Source organism: Phasianus colchicus, chromosome 3 (assembly GCF_987193195.1).
Source record: "Phasianus colchicus chromosome 3, bPhaCol1.hap1.1, whole genome shotgun sequence".
In the NCBI taxonomy this organism is placed as follows: Eukaryota; Metazoa; Chordata; class Aves; order Galliformes; family Phasianidae; genus Phasianus; species Phasianus colchicus.
The window spans coordinates 2,655,796-2,676,784 of NC_143438.1; the positions used below are offsets into that span (position 1 = coordinate 2,655,796).

At 39.6% G+C, this 20,989-nt stretch overlaps 1 protein-coding gene across 12 annotated transcripts in view; it reads right to left on the minus strand.

Moving 5' to 3' along the window:
- Positions 1-20,989, minus strand: part of TNS3 (tensin 3) — a 212,186-nt gene that overhangs the window by 111,368 nt on the left and 79,829 nt on the right. For 10 of the 12 annotated variants that reach the window (XM_031592014.2, XM_031592016.2, XM_090136808.1 and 7 more), the window contains one exon: positions 7,930-7,968. The exons of 1 other annotated variant lie outside the window; for it this stretch is intronic. In XM_031592014.2, coding sequence (XP_031447874.2) covers positions 7,930-7,968 — 39 coding nt within the window. Of the gene's footprint in view, positions 1-7,929; positions 7,969-13,441; positions 14,143-20,989 lie in introns of those variants that run through there. One more of the 12 variants, XM_090136806.1, reaches the window with a different exon arrangement.

Sequence of the window (20,989 nt, forward strand, 5' to 3'; positions counted from 1 at the left end):
GATAAAGAGTTTAAAATGAAAGCTAAAGCACCACATAGACACAAAGGAACACAACGTCTGCCCATGCTAGGAATAGCAGCATCTGCCCAACATGAGTAACACAGAGTATTTGTTGACCCCAGTATACTTGCATGCCCACATAAGTCCACCACACAGATCCCAACAGTGCTATCAGCTGAGAATATGACTCTAAAGCTTTCTGTAGGAACAGTACCTTGACACACAGATGATGCTTTATAACTGCCAACTTGTTTTTTTTTTCTTGGCAAGTCACTGATGCACTTATGTTCAGTTTCTCACCAGCAAAATTCCACCACTGCAAATGACAATAAACTCCTATTTGCAAGTTCAGATACACGATACACTCTAGTGCAAATTTCAACTGCAACTGTAGATATGGATTTTCAGAGTGTAAATTACAGTAGCAACACCCTGCTTACTTCACTGAGCCTGCACATAATTCAACAGGGTGTACAAGCTGCACTAACCATAATCCTTATGTAGATGCAAAATTGGCTAACTAAAGGTTAACTAACCCTTCATAATAGTCTTTGAAGTTACTCTGTTTTTTGCTTAAAAACTTGACTTATCTCATCAGCCAGGAGATAAATACTGTTGAGATTTAACTTATCAATCAGAAAAAAACTAACATAAACTGAGCAGTGCTATTAATTCCACCCAAACCTTAATCTAATTGAACATCCTCAGCAGAATAAAGGTTACATATCTAAAAGAGATACCTTTATCATTATAAACTTATCTACTATTACTTTACAGTCTCCTCAGGCACACTGCTATTTAGAGAAAATGAACAGACCCACATGGAGAAATGCAAACCACGCCAGTTTTGGACTCATGCAGGAATCTCTTCACAAAGAGATGAGTGCCATACACAACGTGCTTGGGACAACACACCACCTGTTCTGCACTGCACCAGCAGGTTCATACACGTGCTGAACTCAATACCTATCCTTCCAGGATAAAAAAAAAAGCAGACTACATGGTATTTCATATAAAATAAAAACGTAAGTTAGGTATATCTAATATCTATCAGTTCAGAGGGATGTTCTTACTGCTCAGTTTAGCACTGCATTGGTGTGGTGCAAAAGTTTCTTAGGATAACTAAAATATGGAACAAGGGGCAGGAAGCGTTTTAATTTTTTAAGTTTTGAAGTTGCTCTCCAGCTTGCTAAGGCCCTACAAAAACACCTTATGATTTCTCACTCTAGTGGAAGTGACAGCTCTCTCCACCTTATGAAAGAACAGAGAATGCCAGCAACAAACACTTGACTTATCTCCAATTAACTATCTCCAATAGCATGACCGTAGTATTTTCTTCTGACTTAAGGGGAAGAGTGCTGGAATGAGTTATGGGGGGGAAAAAAACTGGTAAAAAAATATCTGGTAAATATATATAACACACACAGTGCCCAACATTAACTTCTTTCTTTCCAACCTGGTCCACCTGAGGACATACACTCAAATCTCCATACCTTTAAGCTATTTGCATGCTTTAAAAGGTTTGCTCCAAAGCCAAGTGCTGCTATTCCTGCTACTTGTCAAACTAAGATTTTAAACTATAAATCTCTTAAATGGCTAACTAATGTGGTACGTTTACTGGAGATGTAGAAAACTCAATTTCAAGTCTCTAAATTTGCAAAAGGATTGTGGCTTTTAAATAATAATCTCACATCCAAGCCAAACACATTAATCAGTGTTTCACATTAATCAGCCAAACACATCATCAGTCATGCTATGACAGAAGAGCTGCTTATCAAAGGATTCACTGCAAATTTGACAGAAGTACAACACTGCTTTCATACTGGCATGGAGTGATCATCTTAAAACATAGTTGTGTCAATTATAAACCTCCCTGTCTTTTAGTTCTGGAAAGAAATCAGAAAGGAGATTGCAAAGCTACCATATACATAAGGCAATTGGATATCCCTGTGAAAAAAAAAGATAAAGCAAAACAAATATTTCACAAAAAGTCACATTTTCTTATCTTAAAAACTCTGTACCAAATCTGTGAAAGTTCTCCCCTCCCTCCCTCTCTACCACATCTTCCTACTTCAGTTTTCCCCATCTCCTTACAGACAATGTGAGTCCTTATCATCTCACTTATATCAGTTCCTGTTCCTCAGTTCTCTCCCACTCAGAAAACACACAATTTCCACAGATAAACTGAGACCTATATTAAGGGAATGATTTTCCAAGCAAGATAAATACGTGTTTAAAAATATTCAATTTCAGGAAAGCCGTATTAACCAAATGCAAAAGAATATCATTTCCATAAATCACAGAATCACAGAATCGTAGGGTTTGGAAGGGACCTCCAGAGATCATCGAGTCCAAATAATAAATAAATAATAAATGTTTATCCAAATTCCATACATTTCTTTTCATGGAGACACAGGCATTGTGGTTCTTGAAGCTGACAAAGTAGGAACTGAATGGGAAATATAAAAACCTTCACTGGATATTCCCACCCTTCGCAAACCAACTAGAGAACAGCGCAGTAATTTTGCACTTCCTTCTCCACAAAGCACAGCTTTTTTTAATGAGTTACAGACCAGAGGACTGAGGGGGTGAGGCAGGAAAAATGATAGCAACAGGGAGATCTGGTGGTCTTTGTTGTCCATTATCTCCACCAAATCACACTTGTTACGTGTATACAGTGCTTGATTTGTATACAACCTCATAAGCTCAATCCTGCGAACTGTAGTTTGGATGTAGCAGATGACACAAAAAAGTAAGTCCCAATACCATGGTTGGGTAGTTTCCTAGTTTTCCACACCTAACATTTCCATTCTCTTGCCTAAAAGAAGAAATAAAAAAGGAAAAAAAAAAAAAAAAGATAACCCTGAAATAGATTTAAGTCACTGAAATATATAACAAATCAAACCCACTTTATGCTTCCAACAGACTTCTACTGACCCAAGCAAGAAACCAAAATTGCAGCTGGCAGAGCAAAGTAGCTGCATGTGCCAGTTCAGCTTAATTATTGTCAATATATTCCAGGGCATGTGAAGATCATCCCTGATTAACTCAAGTTAACAATCTTCTATTTCATTACTCAGACCACATTTAAAATGAAACTGGAGAATCCAATCCTTCATCTACACGCTCAGGCCTTCTCAGCAGCACCAGTGGTAATTCAGCTTCAGATTTCTCAGGAATTCTTTTGCAAGCTCACATTAACAACAGATGGGCTGTACTTCATGGGAACAACAGATTGCTTCACATCTTTTTTTCAGTGAAGATGCATTTGAAAAGTAAATGCATGCAATAAGGATTTTAAAAAGTAGTTTGTCATGACTACTAATGTTTCCCAGTCAAAGCATGTGGGGAGAACTGAATTTATCAAGTCATCACAGGAAAAAAAAAAAAAAAAAGAATAGGAGAGCTTTTGCTACAAGGAACTTATTTTCTCTCAAACACTGTTACAGTATTCAGTTTCCCCAACTTCTGTTCTCCTTCTTTTTCCCCTTGGTTTTTTCTTTATATCGTAACATAGTTTCACTAAAATTCACCTTCTGAAAAAATGTTTGCACATTTCCCTCATAAAGAAAGTATGAGTCTTTAAACAAGTAAAAATGAGATATGTAAATAGTCTGAAAGTAATTAGCTACCTTTTTGACTCCACTACTCACTTCTTCAGCAATTTTTCATGGTATAGTCTCCTCCTCCAACAAAACAAAACAAAGCACTTTTCTTTGACAATTATCTTTATTCCATTTCCCTCTTTTGGGATAGGCCAGAGAACAGTCTGACTCAATGTTCAGAATCAGGCGTTTGGTTTCTTAGGAGGGACTTAATGTGAAAGTCTTTGACTTTTCTTCACAAGCAGAGAAGAAGTTTGCATGCTTTAGGTTAAGCAAAACAAAACAAACCAAAACAGAAAATACAGAATACAACTCCTAATTTCTCCCTCCACCCTCAATTTTTATCAAAATGACTAAGTTTCCACTTCGGTAAGATAACTAAACAAAGTTCAGTTTAAATTGATGTTACAACAAAACATAGATGGTTGGTTAAGTGTCCTCTCAGCCTTTCTGTATTACAACAGTTGGTTGTAAAATGTGATGTTTAAATGGCTATATTACAGCTATACAGATTTTTTTGATAAAAAGCTGGAAAAAAAACAACAACTAAAAAGAAGAAGAAAGGTTAATCACAAAACAGAGGTTAGAAGAGCAATTCCTCTGGTAAAGATCTCAACTGTGCCTTAAAACTGACAAGTCACATAGCAGTAAGGACCACTCAATCAGTAGAGTCAATTCACGATAAGAAACCATATACGCTAAGAGGCTCAGGCCTTCATATCACATTTCCTTAATGCAAGACATACAGCAGGGCACGTGATGGGTCTCTGAGGAATTAAGATTTCATTTTCTTTATTCCTTTTTAAAAAACACTGCCATGAAGGATGAAATGAACCTAAGTAGAAGAGACAAACTTACCACATTCACGATACATCTGAGATCGTCACAGAAGATTTCCAGATTTTAAAAACTACCTCAAAATAACACCCTTTCTTTGGCTTTCCCCTTATTCTTATATTTTTTAAGTGCTGCATGAAATGAAAAGCATTTGGAGCTCTAAGTTAAGGATCTAAGCCTCCTCTCTTTTTTTTTGCTGTATTACATAAGACGATTTTTAAAAAGCGTATTTGTTACCAATTACTTAAAAACGTTGAATTTAGAAGATAAGATCAGAAACTTCTTACTCTTTCAAAACAAGTTTCAGAAAAGACTGTTAAACTTTGATATTTATAAAATTTTAGGAGAACAGTTATATAGACTAATAAAGCTCTCACATACAAAGAAAGCGATGGCATCTTTTCCGGTTTTTCTCTTTCAAATCCTTGGGTCATGCAGTACATACTTCCAATGAAAGTCAACAGCCACAAATAAACCAATGCCTCTTCATGAAATAAAATGAACTCCATCAGAAAAATACTTATTTTGCTAAACGTGTTCCTTGAAATAGGAGAGTACAACTAAAATCACCCACCTTTCTCTAGTATGACAACATAAAGCAAGTAGTATTTGAACACTAAGCAGCTGGTTTATATTGGAGCAAATGCAACTGCTAGCAGCTGCACTGGGTTAATATATGATAGCTCTGATGTTTCTACAAAACTTCAAGAGAAATGGTAAGGAAGGGCCTCTTTGGAAACAGACAACAAAGCTGAAAATCACAAAATAACAGAAATACAGAAAGGTTTGGGTTGGAAGGGACCTTTAAGCTCACCAAGTTCCAACCCCCCTGCTATAAGCAGGGACACCTTCCATTAGACCAGGTTGCTCAAAGCCCCATCCAGCCTGGCCTTGAATGCTTCCAGAGTGGGGGCATCCACATCATCCCTGGACCTTGCACTCGCCTTGCTGAGCTTCAGGAATTTGGCATGGACTCCCCTCTCAAGCCTGTCCAAGTCCCTCTGCTTGGCATCCTTTCCCTCTGCTGTGTCAACCGCACCACTCAGCTTGCCATCATCTGCAAACTTGTTAAGGGTGCACTTGATTCCACTGTCTATGTTGCCTGCAAAGATGTTAAATGGCACCTGTCCTAGCACTGATCCGTGAGGAACACCACTCATCACTGGTCTCCACTTGGATCTTGAGCCGTTGCCTGCAACTATCTCAGTGTGTGACCATCCAGCCAATTCCTTATCCAGTGAGTGACCCGTCCATCAAATCCATTTTTCTCCAATTTGATGACTAGGATGTCTGACACTGTCTTGCACGATGCTTTGCACGAGTCCAGGGAGGTGATATCAGTTGCTCTTCCTTTATTCACTGACACCGTAACTCCAGCAGAGAAGGCCAGCAAGTTTGTCAGGCTTGATTTGCCCATGTTGGTTACCACCAATCACCTCATCTTTATTTTCCATGTGCCTTAGTGGCGTCTTCAGTTAACCCACAAACTAAAGAATTTCCTTCTCATGTTCACAAGGAACTTCCTACGTTCCAGCTTTGGCCCACTGCCCCTTGTTGTACTGCTGGGCACCACTATAAAGAGCCTGGCCCCATTCTCTTAACACCCACCCTTGAGATACTTATAAGTATTGCTAAGATTCCCTTTCAGCCTTCTCCAGGCTAATCAGTCCCAGTTCTCTCAGACTTTTTTCATACGGGCCCCTAATCATCTATGTTTTTTGGCCTCCCACTGGACTCTCTCCAGCAGTTGCCTCTCTTTTTCGACCAGAGGGGCACAGAACTGGACACGGCATTCCGGATGTGGCCTCACCAAAGCAGAATAGAGGTGGAAGAGAACCTCCCTCAACCTGCTGGCCACACAGTTTTTTTAAACACATCCCAGGACACCACTGGACTTCTTGGCTACCAGAGCACTCCTGGCTCATGGTCAACCTGTTATCCACCAGACAGCTAGGTCCTTCTCTGTAGAGCTCCTTTCCAGAAGGTCAGCTTTACTGATGCAAGTCATTACTCTTCCCTAGGAGTAGGACTCCATACTTCCCCTTGTTGAACCACATAAACCCAACTCTTTAGCCTGCAGAATCACTGAAGATTTTACTTCAAAAACAGAATCCCTCACTAAACAGATAACATTTTGTGCACAAGGCAGGCTTCTAATTCAAAAATATAACTACATGGAAGAATATTAAATGGAATTCCAACCTCTTTTATGACTAGAACTAGTAAACACTTAATTCATGGACCAAGTAAATCCCTGATTTCATCTCCATCAGTAAATTAAAATAGGTCTGGCTACTTTTACCATCCACACTGTTTTAATCTTCAGGTCACAAGGCAACCTGGGCCCAGATCAAACTGCACTGCCCCATGTTCACTGTTCACATGAACCACGTTATACTGCAATTAGTAATGAGTGGTATCATATTCCACAAGTTGCTGCATGTTTAAAATTGTTGCTGAATCACAGGGACAATTTTTTCATGTTAGAATCAACATTCAGCTTCTATACATAACAAAAAAAAAGGAAAAGGCAATCACAGTTGACAATATACATCTGAAACTATGAGCTGCAAACTTAAGAAAGAGCTGCTTATAATGTTAGCAGTAACATCATACAGAATCCTTAGACTGTAAGGTGGATTAATTCATAGAAATACTGTGCTAAAATGAGGAAAGACCTTTCATACACTCATACTCACATTTCTAATAATAACACAAATCACTGATTTTGTTTTCCAGCCTTTCTTTTAATGAACAATAATTAAGAAAAGCATGAACCAATGCTTCTATGGCACTTTTCTGCTTCCACAATTCATACTAACACACCACAACCTGCATTTTGCAAGCAGGGAAATAAAGACACAAAAATGCGCAGTGAGCTGCCCAATTTATACAGCAAGGCAGAAATGAGATGTATGATTCATAACCACCAGTGGCTGCATCACATATTTAAAAATACATAGTTCCAGTTGAAACCTAGGAATCAGCTGTTGAGTGCCTAGTCCTGGTAATGATGCTAGCAAATAGTAGCACTAGTTCAACAAATAACACTTACATGCCATCCTCTGGGCAGTTCTCATGTTAACAATACAGCTAAAATAACCAAATTCTGCCTGAAAATCCTCACCTGCTTTTTTAAAAAAGATATAATGTAGGAAGGACAACTACACGTGAATGCTGCTGCATCATGGACAGATCACCTTACGAACAATCCTCAACAGCAGAAAATACTTGATCCAGAAAATCCACAGCTTTGCAAAATGCTCAATAAAACAATAAGATTGCTGCATGGATAGAGCCACACTAAGAAGCTTCAGGATTATTAAATATTAGTATTAATTAATTATTAAGGTGCCCTTTATTTACTGTGCCTTCACAGGAGAAAGTGGATTGCATAGTACTGAGGAGACCATAGGTGGTTATGGGAATAACCTAATCTATAACCTAATAAAATTTGATGGCTATCACAAGAGCCAACAATACTTACCAGTTTGTAGTTGCTCAGAAGAAAGCAAGGTGTCACCACCTACGAAAAAAATAATAATAATAACAATAAAATAAGGGAAAAAAAAATCTTCCTTTGCGATTAACCTAATTCTACAGATTGAGCTCCCTCAAATACTGTCAAATCTAATTATCGTCAACGGGACACTAAGAAAACCAGCTGCACAACTGTAGTGCCCACAACTAAGCACAGCTACATTACTTGCCCTCAGCTTCTTGAATAGTCAGTAAACATTGTATGTGCCATGCTGACATTTCCATAAGCAGTGAAAGAGGTTCAAGAGTAACCCATTCCTTCAGGTCATACACGTAGGAAAGCATCAATAGCTTTCTCCTCCACCACCATCCAGCCTTTTTAGCATTCTTCTATGATCAACTGAGTTTTAAATTAGTAAACAACTACTCCACTTTTTCAGGAGACTAGAACATTAGCAATTCGCTTAATCTTATCTTTCTTCTCAATTTTGTTATGGTGAATGGGCTGAGCAGAGCAAGCAGGTTCCTCTGTGGACCCACTTAATTTCACAGGCTTTACTCCAAAGATCCAGAGACACGAAATTGCAAGTAACCACATCTGTGAGGAGGCAAGTAAATATACATCATGTTCTCTATCATCTGAAAACACCTTTATGCAACATATAGACTAATAAGTCACTTTCATCTGAATAAATATTTTAAGGTCACTGAAGTTAATGCACTTCCTGCGAATAGTATGTTCTATGTACACGACAACAACAATTTTGAACATTCATCAAAAAAGAAGAGAAAGAAAGCCAGGAAAAGTATGACCAGCTAGGATTACCTGATGACCTAGAGAAACTGATGACTAATTTATTTCTACAGACCCACAGAGAAAGCTCCATCAGACCTCACACGTATATTCAAATGACTGTAGCTAATCAATTTACTCTTTTCAGCTGAGCTTCAGTAATAGTCATCAAGCATACTAAATTATTTTGAGATTAATGCCATTTCAGTTAACACATCCAACTTCACAGTTGTGCCTCTCCTGGACAAGCTCACCTCTCACCCAGCAGAGGAGATCCAGAAACTCTATGACAACACTTGAAATAAAAAGAGGTTCATAAAGGAATTGTTGGTGAGCTTCAAGTCACACTATATGGAGTGGCCTACTAAACAGAAGGGCTCTGGTGTGGTATTTATAATCCTTAGATTAATAAAAAAGAAGATATAGTTTACAGAATAGAGCAATTCAATAGAATGAAAAGAAACATCTAGTCCTGGAACGCATAACAGCCAAAGCAAAGCAGACCCGACTACATCATAACAATATATTCAGGTATTCATTCCTCAGAACCATCTTTAAGCCACCAGGTATAACTTTGAAGCAAGGAACATTTTTCTCTCGTAAGACAAGCCTTATTAAAGTTCAGTAAAGAAACATGATCAGATTAATTCTTCAAGTTCAGTATCTGACTGCAACTCTTAAGCATTCCACATGAAAATTTACAGGTAAAGTATTAATATCAACTGAAACAGAGTCACAATTACACAAAAAACTGATGACTTATTTGGGGGGGAATCTTGAAATCTATTCTCAAATTCCTGAATCAAAACGAAACCCAACACTGCCTATTTTCTGCTCTGCAGACTGCTCTGTTTAGCCAACATAGCAAAATGCAGAAAGCTGTTTACCGTAACTTGAGCTTGCATTAACCTAAATTTCATTTTGAACACAGTTATGTTCTGAAACATAATAGCACAGATACGTTGATTTTCACCCTGAAGCACACGTTTAATTAATTAAAATGAGCATTCAGATCTACCAAAAATACTAAATCTGTGAGCTCTGTTCTGATCTGCACTGGGGAACAAAAAGTGTGGCCAGCAAACTGATGGAGGTGATCCTCCCCCTCTGCTCTGCCCTGGTGAGGCCACATCTGGAACACTGTGTCCTGTTCTGGGCTACTTGCACCAAAACAAGAGAGGGGTCTTCTAGAAAGAGTCCAACGGATGGCCACAAAGAAGATTAGGGGCCTTGAACATCTCTCCTGTATGAAGAAAGGCTGAGAGATCTCACAGTCCTGAGTCTGGAGAAGGATAAGAGAGAATCTCATTAATGTTTACAAATATCTCAAGTGAGGAAGTCAAGTTGATAAAGGCAGGCTCTTCTTGATGGCACAAAGCAACAGAACAAGAGGCAAGGGGCAGAAGTTAGAACACAGAAAGTTCCACACAAACACAAGGCAGGACTTCTTTCTGCGAGAGTGATGGAGCAGTGACAGGTTGCTGAAGGAATGCACTTCCTTCATCCCCGATTCTTCAATTTTTGGTTTCTGTTTTCTTTTGAGTTGGCATTAGGTAGGTATATTAATATAATGAAAAATATCATTATTGACAATATGTCTTTTACTAATCAAATGGCACAAGCACATGTAACATGTAATACATGCAGGTTTCAATACAACTGAGTGCGTGTGGCAGGTGTGAGAGGTGGAGTAAGCACTGCACTGCGCCCTACCCACATCTTGGTGTCAGCTCAGACAGTGCAAACAATCTCACACTGATGGCTTGGTCCTTGTTGAGTGACGGCTGCATGCCTGGAGCAAGGCCAGGTCACTTGGCAGGGAAGAGCTGCTGCCATGATGGCGTAACATCAGGGGGTGGCCCACATTACTACTAACTGACCAGGCTGTATGTGGGCCAGAGGTTGGGCATGCCTGATTTAGAAAGAAGTACACATCTAGAAAGCAAAACTGCAGAACTTCACTTTAATATCAAGGCAAAGACAGAAAGGGAAAAAAAAAAGAAAGAAAAAAAAAGGAAATCCCACATTCATTGTTTTTAAAAAGTTACATATACTGCTAGTAACTACACAAAACAACCAACTTCAAATTTTCTTGATCCTCACTGAAGCTAGAGCTAACCCAAAGAAAGATAGTTGCAATCTAGAGGTTTGTCAGCTTTCAACATACTGGCTATGAATATATTCAGTAAAACAAAGTACTTATGGCTCTGCACTTTCACACACTCAATTACAAAAGGAAAAATAGAACTGGGGAAATTCCCAAGTCTGGCTTCTAAAAACAGGTAGAAATTCAGTGCCCCTCCATCTCCACCTGGCATACAAACACATAAGTCTGTCCACAGACAACAAGGTAAATACCTGAAAGTCAAATAACCCATTTTTGCATGTATAATTCAGCATAATGCAGAAAACGCATTGCTAGTATGATACCTCCAGAATCAAGTCTGACACTGAAGAAGTCCTATCTTGATGGAAAAAGGATTTAAAACAACTTCCATAATAATTCTGATTCCAATGAACTGGCAAGTAATTTTCCTTCATACAACTGTAACACGAGTCACATGAGTTAATGAGTAACTGACCAGTATGAGATAAATATTAAGTCAAACAAGAAAAAATGTCAACAAACGCCATGATACGTGGCACTCAGGAAATAAAATATATCCCCACTTGCTCTATCAGAACCACAACCAGTATTCCCTCGCAGTTGCACAACATGCCTTTTGCTTGGATACTTTACATTTCAGTATATTTTTCACTTCTCCATGTGTCTTTCACATTGTACTTCTCCTTTTTTGTTTTCTTTTTATGAAAAGTAGGTGACCTTTCGGAGAAAGAACCATCTTCAAAGAATGAGCCAGCTATTATCAAGTCTGCATCTCAAAGTCCAAATCTCAAATACTATCATATCTCTCCTTCAAAATTCATACAACTTAACCATTTAGCTATAATGACTCACACAGTCATTTCAGTATAGATTATCAGGCTGGTCAAGCATGACTTCCCCTTGCTGAATCCATGCTGGCTATTTCTGATTTTCTTGCCTTTCATGTGCCTGGAAATGGTTTATACAGTTAGCTGTTTCAGCAGCTCCCCAGAAATCAGTGAGGCTGATCAGTGCACTAGCATGTCCTACTTCTTGCCCTTCTTGAAGGGCATTTGCCCTCGTCCCGCCCTCAAGCACTTCTCACAAGTGCCATGATTGACCAAGCTTATCAAGAGTGGCCTCACAATGACATCAGCTAGCTAAATCAGTGATCATGGATGCAGTCCATGTTTGTGTGCTCAGTTTGCTTGACTATTCCCTGATCTGATTCATTTCCAGCAAGGATATATCTTCCAAGCTCCACCTCTTCCTCCTGGTCTCAGGGATTCCTGATGTTAGTCTTCCTAGCAAAGTCCAAGTCAAAGAAAGCATTCATTACCTCGGGCTTTTCACCATTCTTTCTAACTAGGTCTCACATTTCATTCAGCACTGTTGCTGTGATTTAACTAGCAGGTAGCTCAGCACCACACAGTCAGTCACTCATTCACTCCTCCCACAGGGATGGGGGAGAGAATCATAAAGAAAAAAAAACAAAGTAGAACTCATGGACTGAGATAAAACTATGTACTAAGACAGAGAAAAAGAAAAGGATAATAGTTATGACTATATTATACATATATATATGAATGTATATAACAAGTGATGCAAAAACAATTGCTCACTACCTGCCAACCAAAGTCCAGCTAGCCCCCAACAGCAGAACAGGGAGAGATGAACTCCCATCCCTTTCAAAACTTTCCTTTCACATGACAGCATATGGTATGGAATATCTCTTTGGCCAGCTTAAGTCAGCTGTCCTGATTCTGTCTTCTCCCAGATCTTGAATGCTCTTTTCTCCTAGATCCTTGTGCCTTCCCCCACTGCGCTGGTACAACAGTAGGGGAAAGTAAGAAAACTGAAGTGTACAGCACTGCTGTCTTTGTACAGCACTGCTCAGCAACAGCTAGAAACATCACTGTGTTATTAACGTTGTTCTTCTCCTAAAAAACAAAGAAACAAAATAAACACTATGAATAAAATTCTGTCTCACCTGAAACTAAAACAACTATCTATCCTTAGATTTCATCTGGTCACTTACATATTTTCAGAAGCCCTTCTTGGTTCTAATGAAAAAAAACTAAAAAACATTGAGCGTAGTATTTTTAAAAAATAACTCTGTACTCTCGAAGTTTGTAATATGCCTTAGGAGACAATTCTAAAGAGCAAAGGAACCCAGGATTCCCAGACATCCTTCAAGAATGAATTCCTGAAGGCATAAGAGATGACTATGCCCACATGCCAAATCACAAACCAGCAGAGAAGAAATTTTAAATAACTCTAAGCATTTTAACAAATTCCTTTCCTTTCAAAATGCATGTTAAGAGTATCTGAAAGTACATTCTAAATGTATCTTCAATTCTGCAGCTGTTCAAAAGAGACAATAAAATGGACAGAATGTTCCCCCTATAATTTTTTTTATCATCTAAACTTCTTGTTTTTTGTTTGTTTGTTTGTTTGTTTTGGCACGCTACTTGGCCCCGCAGCGGACCGAATCAGTCCCTGCATAGATCAAACCTTCCACTAGGGAGCGGAGCAACCCAGGAGCGGCGTGAACGGGACGGACAAACCGGGCATAGGACAGAAGTTTGTGCAAGCAGGGAGGGTGAGGGGAGAATCTGCGCACGCAGGAAACCGGCTCACCTCATGGCTGCCTCCCAGACAGCTAATCTAACCGTGGTCTCCACGAGGCAGAAAGCTCTGGCAATTCAGATGGAGCACCCAGCTAAAAATGAGGCAGTCCACGTCTCTGGCTGCAGCGAACGCCCCAGCCTGTCGCTGCCGGTGAAGGACAGCAGGGATTCCACATGCATGAGGTGTGCACAGATGGATGATCTGCTCCGCGTGGTGACAAAGCTCGAGGAGGAGAAGGAGAGATTAAGGAGTATCAGAGAGTGACAGCAGAAGATAGATTGGTGGAGTAACTCCCTGCTGAATGTGTGAGAAAGACACCGGGGTGAATACCCCCAGAACAGTGGTAGACCCCCATCCCAGCCATTGTTGAGCAGAGACAACGGAATAAAAGAAGAAACAGGTCCCATCCTGACCCTCCTCAGTTCCCCAGGTGCCCCAACATAATGGGTTTGAGGCTCTAGAACTTGAGGGAGAAGTAAGTGAGGATGTGGTGGAAGGACCACGTTCGAGGTTCTCTGGGGCAAGGTGGTCAACTGCACACCTCAGGACAGCCTCCATGAGGAAGGACAGAAAGGTTACTGTCACAGGTGTCTCCTTTCTGAGAGGAACAGAAGGCCCTACATGTCAGTCCAGCCCTACCTGCAGGGAAGTGTGCTGCCTCCCTGGGGCCTGGGTGAGGGATATTTCTAGGAAACTTTCCAGTCTGATTTGCCCCTCTGATTATTATCCTTAATTGATAGTTCAGGCTAACAGCGATGCAGTCACAGAGAAAAGCATGAGGATTATCAAAACAGACCTCAAAAAGGGGAATGGGCCGGTTAGTGGATAGAGTAGAAGTATAGGTCACACTTACCTCTATCCCTTCAATGGCAGGGAAGGATACTGAGAGGAGCAGGAAAACCATAAATCATAAATATGTGGCTGACAGGCTGGTGCAAATGCAAGAATTTTGGGTTTTTTGACCATTGGGTGGTTTTACTTGGCACTTGGCCTGATGGCAGCTGATGGATCTCACATGTCTCAAAGAGGGAAATAGATCCTAGCCGAGGAGCTGGCAAGGCTTGTTGAAAGGACTTTAAGCTAGACATGAAAGGGGAAAGGGATAAAACCAGGCCCAATACAGCTGAGCCTAGAGGAACAAAGACTGGGTTGGTGGTGAGGCACGGAGCTCAGCTGAAGTGCATCTACACCAATGCGTGCATGGACAACAAATGGGAGAAGCTGGAAGCCACAGTGCAGCAGGCCAACTATGAGTTAGCTGCCCTTGTGGAAATGCTGTGGGATTGCTTCCATGACTGGATGGCTATAAGCTCTTCAGAAGGGACAGGTAAGAAGGTAAGGACAATTGGCATAGCCCTCTAAGTTAGAGAATGTTTTGATATTGAGCTAGGAGGTTGGGAATTATAAGGTTGACTCTATGGGAAAGGATCAGAGGGATGGCCAACAAGGCAGACATCATGACTGGGGTCTGTTACATATCACCTAACCAGGATGAAGAGACAGATGATGCGTTCTATGAAAAGCTCGCAGAAGTTGCATGATAGCCAGTCCTTGGTCTCACGGGGGACTTGAGCTTCTCTGATGTTTCCTGGAAAGATAAGACAGCACAGAAGAAGCAGTCTAGGAGGTTTCTAGAGTGTATGGAAGATAAGCTGATAAGAGAGCCTACGAGGGCACGTGCCTCTCTCTGGACCTGCTGTTCACAGAGAAGAACTAGTGGAAGATGTAGAGGTCGGGAGCTGTCTTGGACAGAGTGACCATGAAATGATAGAACTGACAGTTATTGGTGAAGTCAGGAGGGTGGGGGTGGCAGCAAAACTGCTACCTTAGGCTTCTGAAGGGCAGACTTTGAACTCTTCAGAACACTGGTAGAGAGTGCCCCTTGGGATTCAGTCCTGAAAGGTAAAGGGTCCAGGAAGCCTGGTCACTTTGGTTGCAACAACCCAGTCAACACTACAAGCCAGAGGCAGAGTGGCTGGAGGTCTGTGTAGAGGAAATGGACCTCAAGGAATTGGTTGACACATGGCTGAACACGAACAAACAGTGTGCCCAGGTGACCAAGAAGATCAATGGCATCCTGATCAGATAGTCAGCACTGGTGAGGCTGCACCGTGAGTACTGTGTTCAGTTTTGGAGCCCTCTCTACAAGAAAGACATCAAAGCCCTGGAGCACATCCAGAGAAGGGCAAAGAAGCTGGTGAGGGGCCTGGAGCACAGGCCTTATGAGGAGCAGCTGAGGGAGCTGGGATTGTTCAGTCTGGAGAAGAGGAGGCTTGGGGTGACCTTATTGCTCACTACAACTATGTGAAGGAACACAGGGGGGAGGTGAGTTGGCCTCTTCTCCCATGTATCTAGCAGCAGGACTAGAGAGAATGGCCTCAAGTTGCGCTGGGGAGATTCAGTTTGGACGTTAGGAAATAATTCTCTGAGACAGCGGTTAGGCATTAGAACAGGCTGCCCAGGGAGGCAGTGGAGTCACCGTCCTTGGTGGTGTTCAAGAAACATTTAGATGATGTACTGAGAGAGACAGTTTAGTGGGAAATATTGGTGATAAGTGGATGGGTGGTCTGGATGATTTTAAGAGGTCTTTTCCAGCCTTGGTGATTCTATGATTCTATACTCCTGTCAAACAGGTTTGTTTGTTTGCTTATTTATTACCAGGACTACACTTGTTTTACAAGGCTTTAATTGTCTGAGATATTTTAAGGACTTTCTTCAACAAGGCATCAGAAGACATGTGAAGTGCCCTTCCAGAAATAATTTCTAGTAAAGCACTACAAAATAGTGTGTTATACACAGAGGTAGTAAGAGCAAATTCTAATGAAGCCTAGACATTTCAGCTTGCCTATATAAAACACGCAAGAACTTCTACTGGAAAAGACATATTACTCACTTCCTCATTACGTGTTTCCAAAACATTTTTGTTATTCATGTGGTCTGTAGTGAAGTTTCCATTCTTTCATTAAGTCAGTAATCAAATGTAGGGCTGCTCCAGTCTTAGAGAATCAGTATTGCAAGAGGGAATTCATGTAGTTCCAGGCCATAGCAATCAAGTACAACACAACAAACAGTGTAAAATACTGCATATTGTGGGGACATTGTGATTGCTACCAAAATACTGCTTTAAGAAAGGAGTGGTATATTCTGCTAAGCTACCTGATTTCCTGCCCCCCGGAGACATAGTTTAACAAACTGCGTAACATAAAAATGAGAATATTCCAAGCAACAATAATGTACAACACACCATTTCTGAGTTCTTTGATCCCACTTTAGAGGGCTAAAAAATCATTACATCTCTTCAAAAAAAAATCAAAATGAAAATTTACAAATCAAGATACAAGGATAAGAGCCAGACAGAAAACAACTGGACGAAACTGATCAGTTTTCAGGGCACAGGAATGAAAATCAAACAAAAAAAACTCCTAAAACAACTTGATGTCTTCCAGTAGAAAATTGACATCTGTTGTGAAAATATATGAAAATACTCATCTTTTCGTAGTGAACAAAGGAAAAACAGAAGTAGTTTTGTTTCCTTTGCTCGGTACCATCTTATTTTCCTCTTGCCAACTACTAGAATTTGTAAAGAAACAAACACACTTTGAATGTGTACAGGTACCACACAGGTCTTGCTAACATAGCCAACTACCTGAAAAAGAGAGACTGAATTAGAGTTCCTGTCTAAATACACTAGCATATTTTTCAAGTATTTTTCCAGTTTTGGAAAGCCCCAGCAAATTAACTGCCAAACACACAACCCTGCAGCACAGCACTTCTGCTTCTTAAAGAATGCAATGTTCATGCTCACAGAAAGCACCTTCAAGTCCTTATGCCACTGAATAGCTTACAGTTCTGATTGAATCAGAAGGCTGATTCATTGAACAGCTCACTACAGTATACTGTAACTAAACAAGAGCAGAATATTTTGCAGGCAGGAGGATCTGCAAAATACTGCTATTGAGGACTATCAGGAAAATTCTAATGACCGCTCTGAGTTGCAAATATCACTTACAAAACTCACACAGTAATCTAAACTTCAACTGCAAACATTTTTATTATAGTCCAATGCTAAGCAGCATTAAAAGTGTTGCATGCATGCTAATATAACATGCTAATTACTTCCCAGGAGGGAAAAAAAAAAAATTATTAGAATCTTAAGCCTTACTGAATGTGTTTCTATGTACAGATTCCTACAAAAATGTGTCAGCTACAGAGGTTCACATAGTTGTCCCCTGGAACCAACACGGCACGAGTTTTCATTTAATGCCTTGATTCCTTCTACCCCAAATCTGAGATAGTTAGGGAGAAAGTATACTCCTCTAAATCATGCACACTGATTCTTATATGTATATATATATATATATACACATATACATACATTTTTTTTTTTAATCAAAGAAAAAAGCAAAGCAAAAAAACTCACGTGAACCTTTTGAGAAGCGAAGTCACTGTATTTAATCCACAGCTGCTCATGGCAGTGCTGACCTATACTTTCAACTGTTGTATTAGCTAAGTTGTAGAAGCTGACAGTGTTTTGCTGTACTCAAAACAATCTTCAACAATCTTCTTCAAGGTTGCTCAGTTATTTTTAAAACAGAGTTTTATTTTGAAGTCACTTACAAATCAACAAACACCGAGTATCAGTGAAAAGGTTTTACAAAAAAACCTGCTTTCTTAGGAAGTTTGGAACATTAACCTGTATTCCTTGAAATGCAAATGCACATAAACATGAAAATTAGAGTATTAAGAGAGAAATACATAAAGATTTTAAACTGCCACAACACAAGTAGCAGCCCTTTTTAAAGAAAGTAATACACATTTTTAACATCTTAGAAGTCTGATTTCTGTTCTAGTTTTGTATTACTTTAAACACTCAAAGAGAAATTCTTTCCACTCTTCTGAGCAGATACTGAATTTCCTCAATAGCAAACTTTGGGAGCATCAAATTAAATAGAAAAGAAATAATTATCACTCTCAAAGACAAAGAACATTGGCAATGTTTTGAGAAATGACAACATCAAAAATACAGTCTCCTTCCTCTCAAAACTGACCAAGTGTCACCATGATCATACCAACCCAACCTTTCCAACAGTTTATTAGCACTCATCAAAAATATGGCGGAGATTAGATGTTAGAAGGAACACGGCCACCCTGGAAATCTCAATGATTTTTTCCATGTGAAGAGAAAGTTCCCCTAGGCTGCTACAGTTTACTTGCTTGTGCTATCAACCTCTTCCCTGGTCTCATCTTCCTAATGGAACTAGTAATCTAGAATGATCCAATTCATTTAACTTTTTAAGTATCCTTACCTTGGACTACTTCTCAAAAAGCACTTTCTTAAAGCATTACATGTAAAGCGGTGCCCCCTGCACACTTTCTGCTTTAGCAATGAACACATAAGCAGCATACTGCAATCAGGGCATACAGAACACCGCATACAGCATGTGAAGCCATCAGCTTTCTGCTCACGTAACAATACAGAACTAGAAGCAGCATCTCTGTAATGCTATACTGTACACTATCAGCAGATGGTGAAGAACTTTTAAACACAATCTACTTTCAAACTTCCTTCTGAAAATCAAACAAAACCACGCACGCACATCAGAAATTAGGATTTAAGTTAGGTATCTGAGACAGGAGGCATAAACAGCAAAGTAAAGAAGAAAACGTATAAAACAGAAAAATTAGATTCACTATTCTGAAGAAAAAGGGAAGTACAGGCAAAGTATTTTTTTTCTTTTAATTTGGATATCATTTACAAGTAAGAAAGCAAACTAATCCACAACCAAAATTAAATACAGTTTGACTTGTAACTGACAACAGTGCATTGTCCACAACTCAATTCTGAATAGTTACCACATGTTTAAAAGATGGATCAGATGAACTAAGCAGACTTATTTCTCATCTCTCAATAAAAGGGAGAAGGATCTTTCCTTCCTGCTCCAGAAACACAAGGAAAATTGTCGTATCACAGTGTACCATACACTTCTCCAATAAGTATTTTTCTCCCTGGACTATTAAGAGCCACTGATTCTCTTTGTGAGAATGAAAGGTACCTGCTTTCATGATCACCCACTCAAAGGGCCGGAGACCAGCCTTACCACCTTAATGAGGCTGCCCCAAGTAAACACAAGGTTTATTCACAGGACAGTCCAGGTGACAAAAGCTAACCGAGCCTTTTAAAATGCCAATACATTTTGAGCTCTAAATCTCTGAACTGAAAATAGATGACCAATACATCTATTTTTTATTTCTTTTTTTTTTACTTCCTCCCTCCCTCTCTTATTTTCACAATACAGTACGAACGTGTATCCATGGACTAAAACCAGCTGTTACTCCTGGCTTATTTTTATTGCCATGATTACTGTCAATTTCCCCACTGCAGTAACATTTTGACAGTAACCCAAACTGTTTTTTGTTTTTTACACTTCTGTGCATTTCTTTTCATAATCATGTTCACTTTTCCTTTACTGTGAGAGTCTACAAAAGAAATGAACAATGCAGTGAGGGATGTAGGACAGCCTCACTCCTATTCTCTAAACTTCTTAAGCTGTTGCTGATCAAAGAAAATGGGAATCCAGGGTCGAGGGGAGAATTACAATATCTCAAATATAAACGCCATGAAAATGAGAATCAGACCAAAAAAAAAAAAAAAAAATGTGGGCTCTGAGCAAAGCAACAGGACAAAATGTCATGTCTGAGTTTATACCTTTTATGATTACAATTTTGGCAGCTTTGTAAGTGGCCAAACACTGAAAACATATCATACATCTTACTTTTCTATTAAAAATAAACTACAGAATCTGAAGGTAATAAATTGTTTGACCTAGCTTTAACAGCATTCAACTGGCACACTACAGCTCAGAAAATGAGTCTGTCTGAACAAGGATTTTAGATCACTAAGACAAAATCTTGAAGCTTTGATTAACTCTGCACTCCACTGAGATGTCTAAATAGCTCCCTGAAAGGCAAAGAAGGAAGAGTGTTGAATCAAACTCATAGAAATTAATTAATCCTGTTGGAGAAGAAAAACATAGAGCCACATGGATTAGTTTCTCTGAAACACCAAGTCAGAGTGGCGAAGGATTGCACTGCATTATGTAAAAAGTAATGGCTCAAGCAAGGCAAAAATATCTTCCAGTTGAGTTGAGGACGTATGTAACAGCACAAAAACTGAAGTAAGGCATAAAGCTAAATGATACTGCTGAATGATACTGTTGTCTTGATCCAGCAGAAGACTTCAAAAAATACTCAAGCTTACAGATATTAAGGTAGTTTAAGCATTTGCTTACAAACTTGATAAAATCAGTCAGCTCAAGAGGGACTTATCAGCACATAAAAAATGTGTTAAAAAAAATCATGTGTCTTATTAACATATCAAGTTTTTGAGGCCCAGAGCAACAGTGCTGTCATTGCTCAGCACTCACAGTGCACAGCAAACTGATGAATAAGAGGCCCTTTGAGCACTGCATGCAAAATACCTGAAGTCAAGCATACACCAAGATCTCTCATGTTGCACTGGCAGAGACACAGCAAACAACTTCACAGACAGGGTATGAC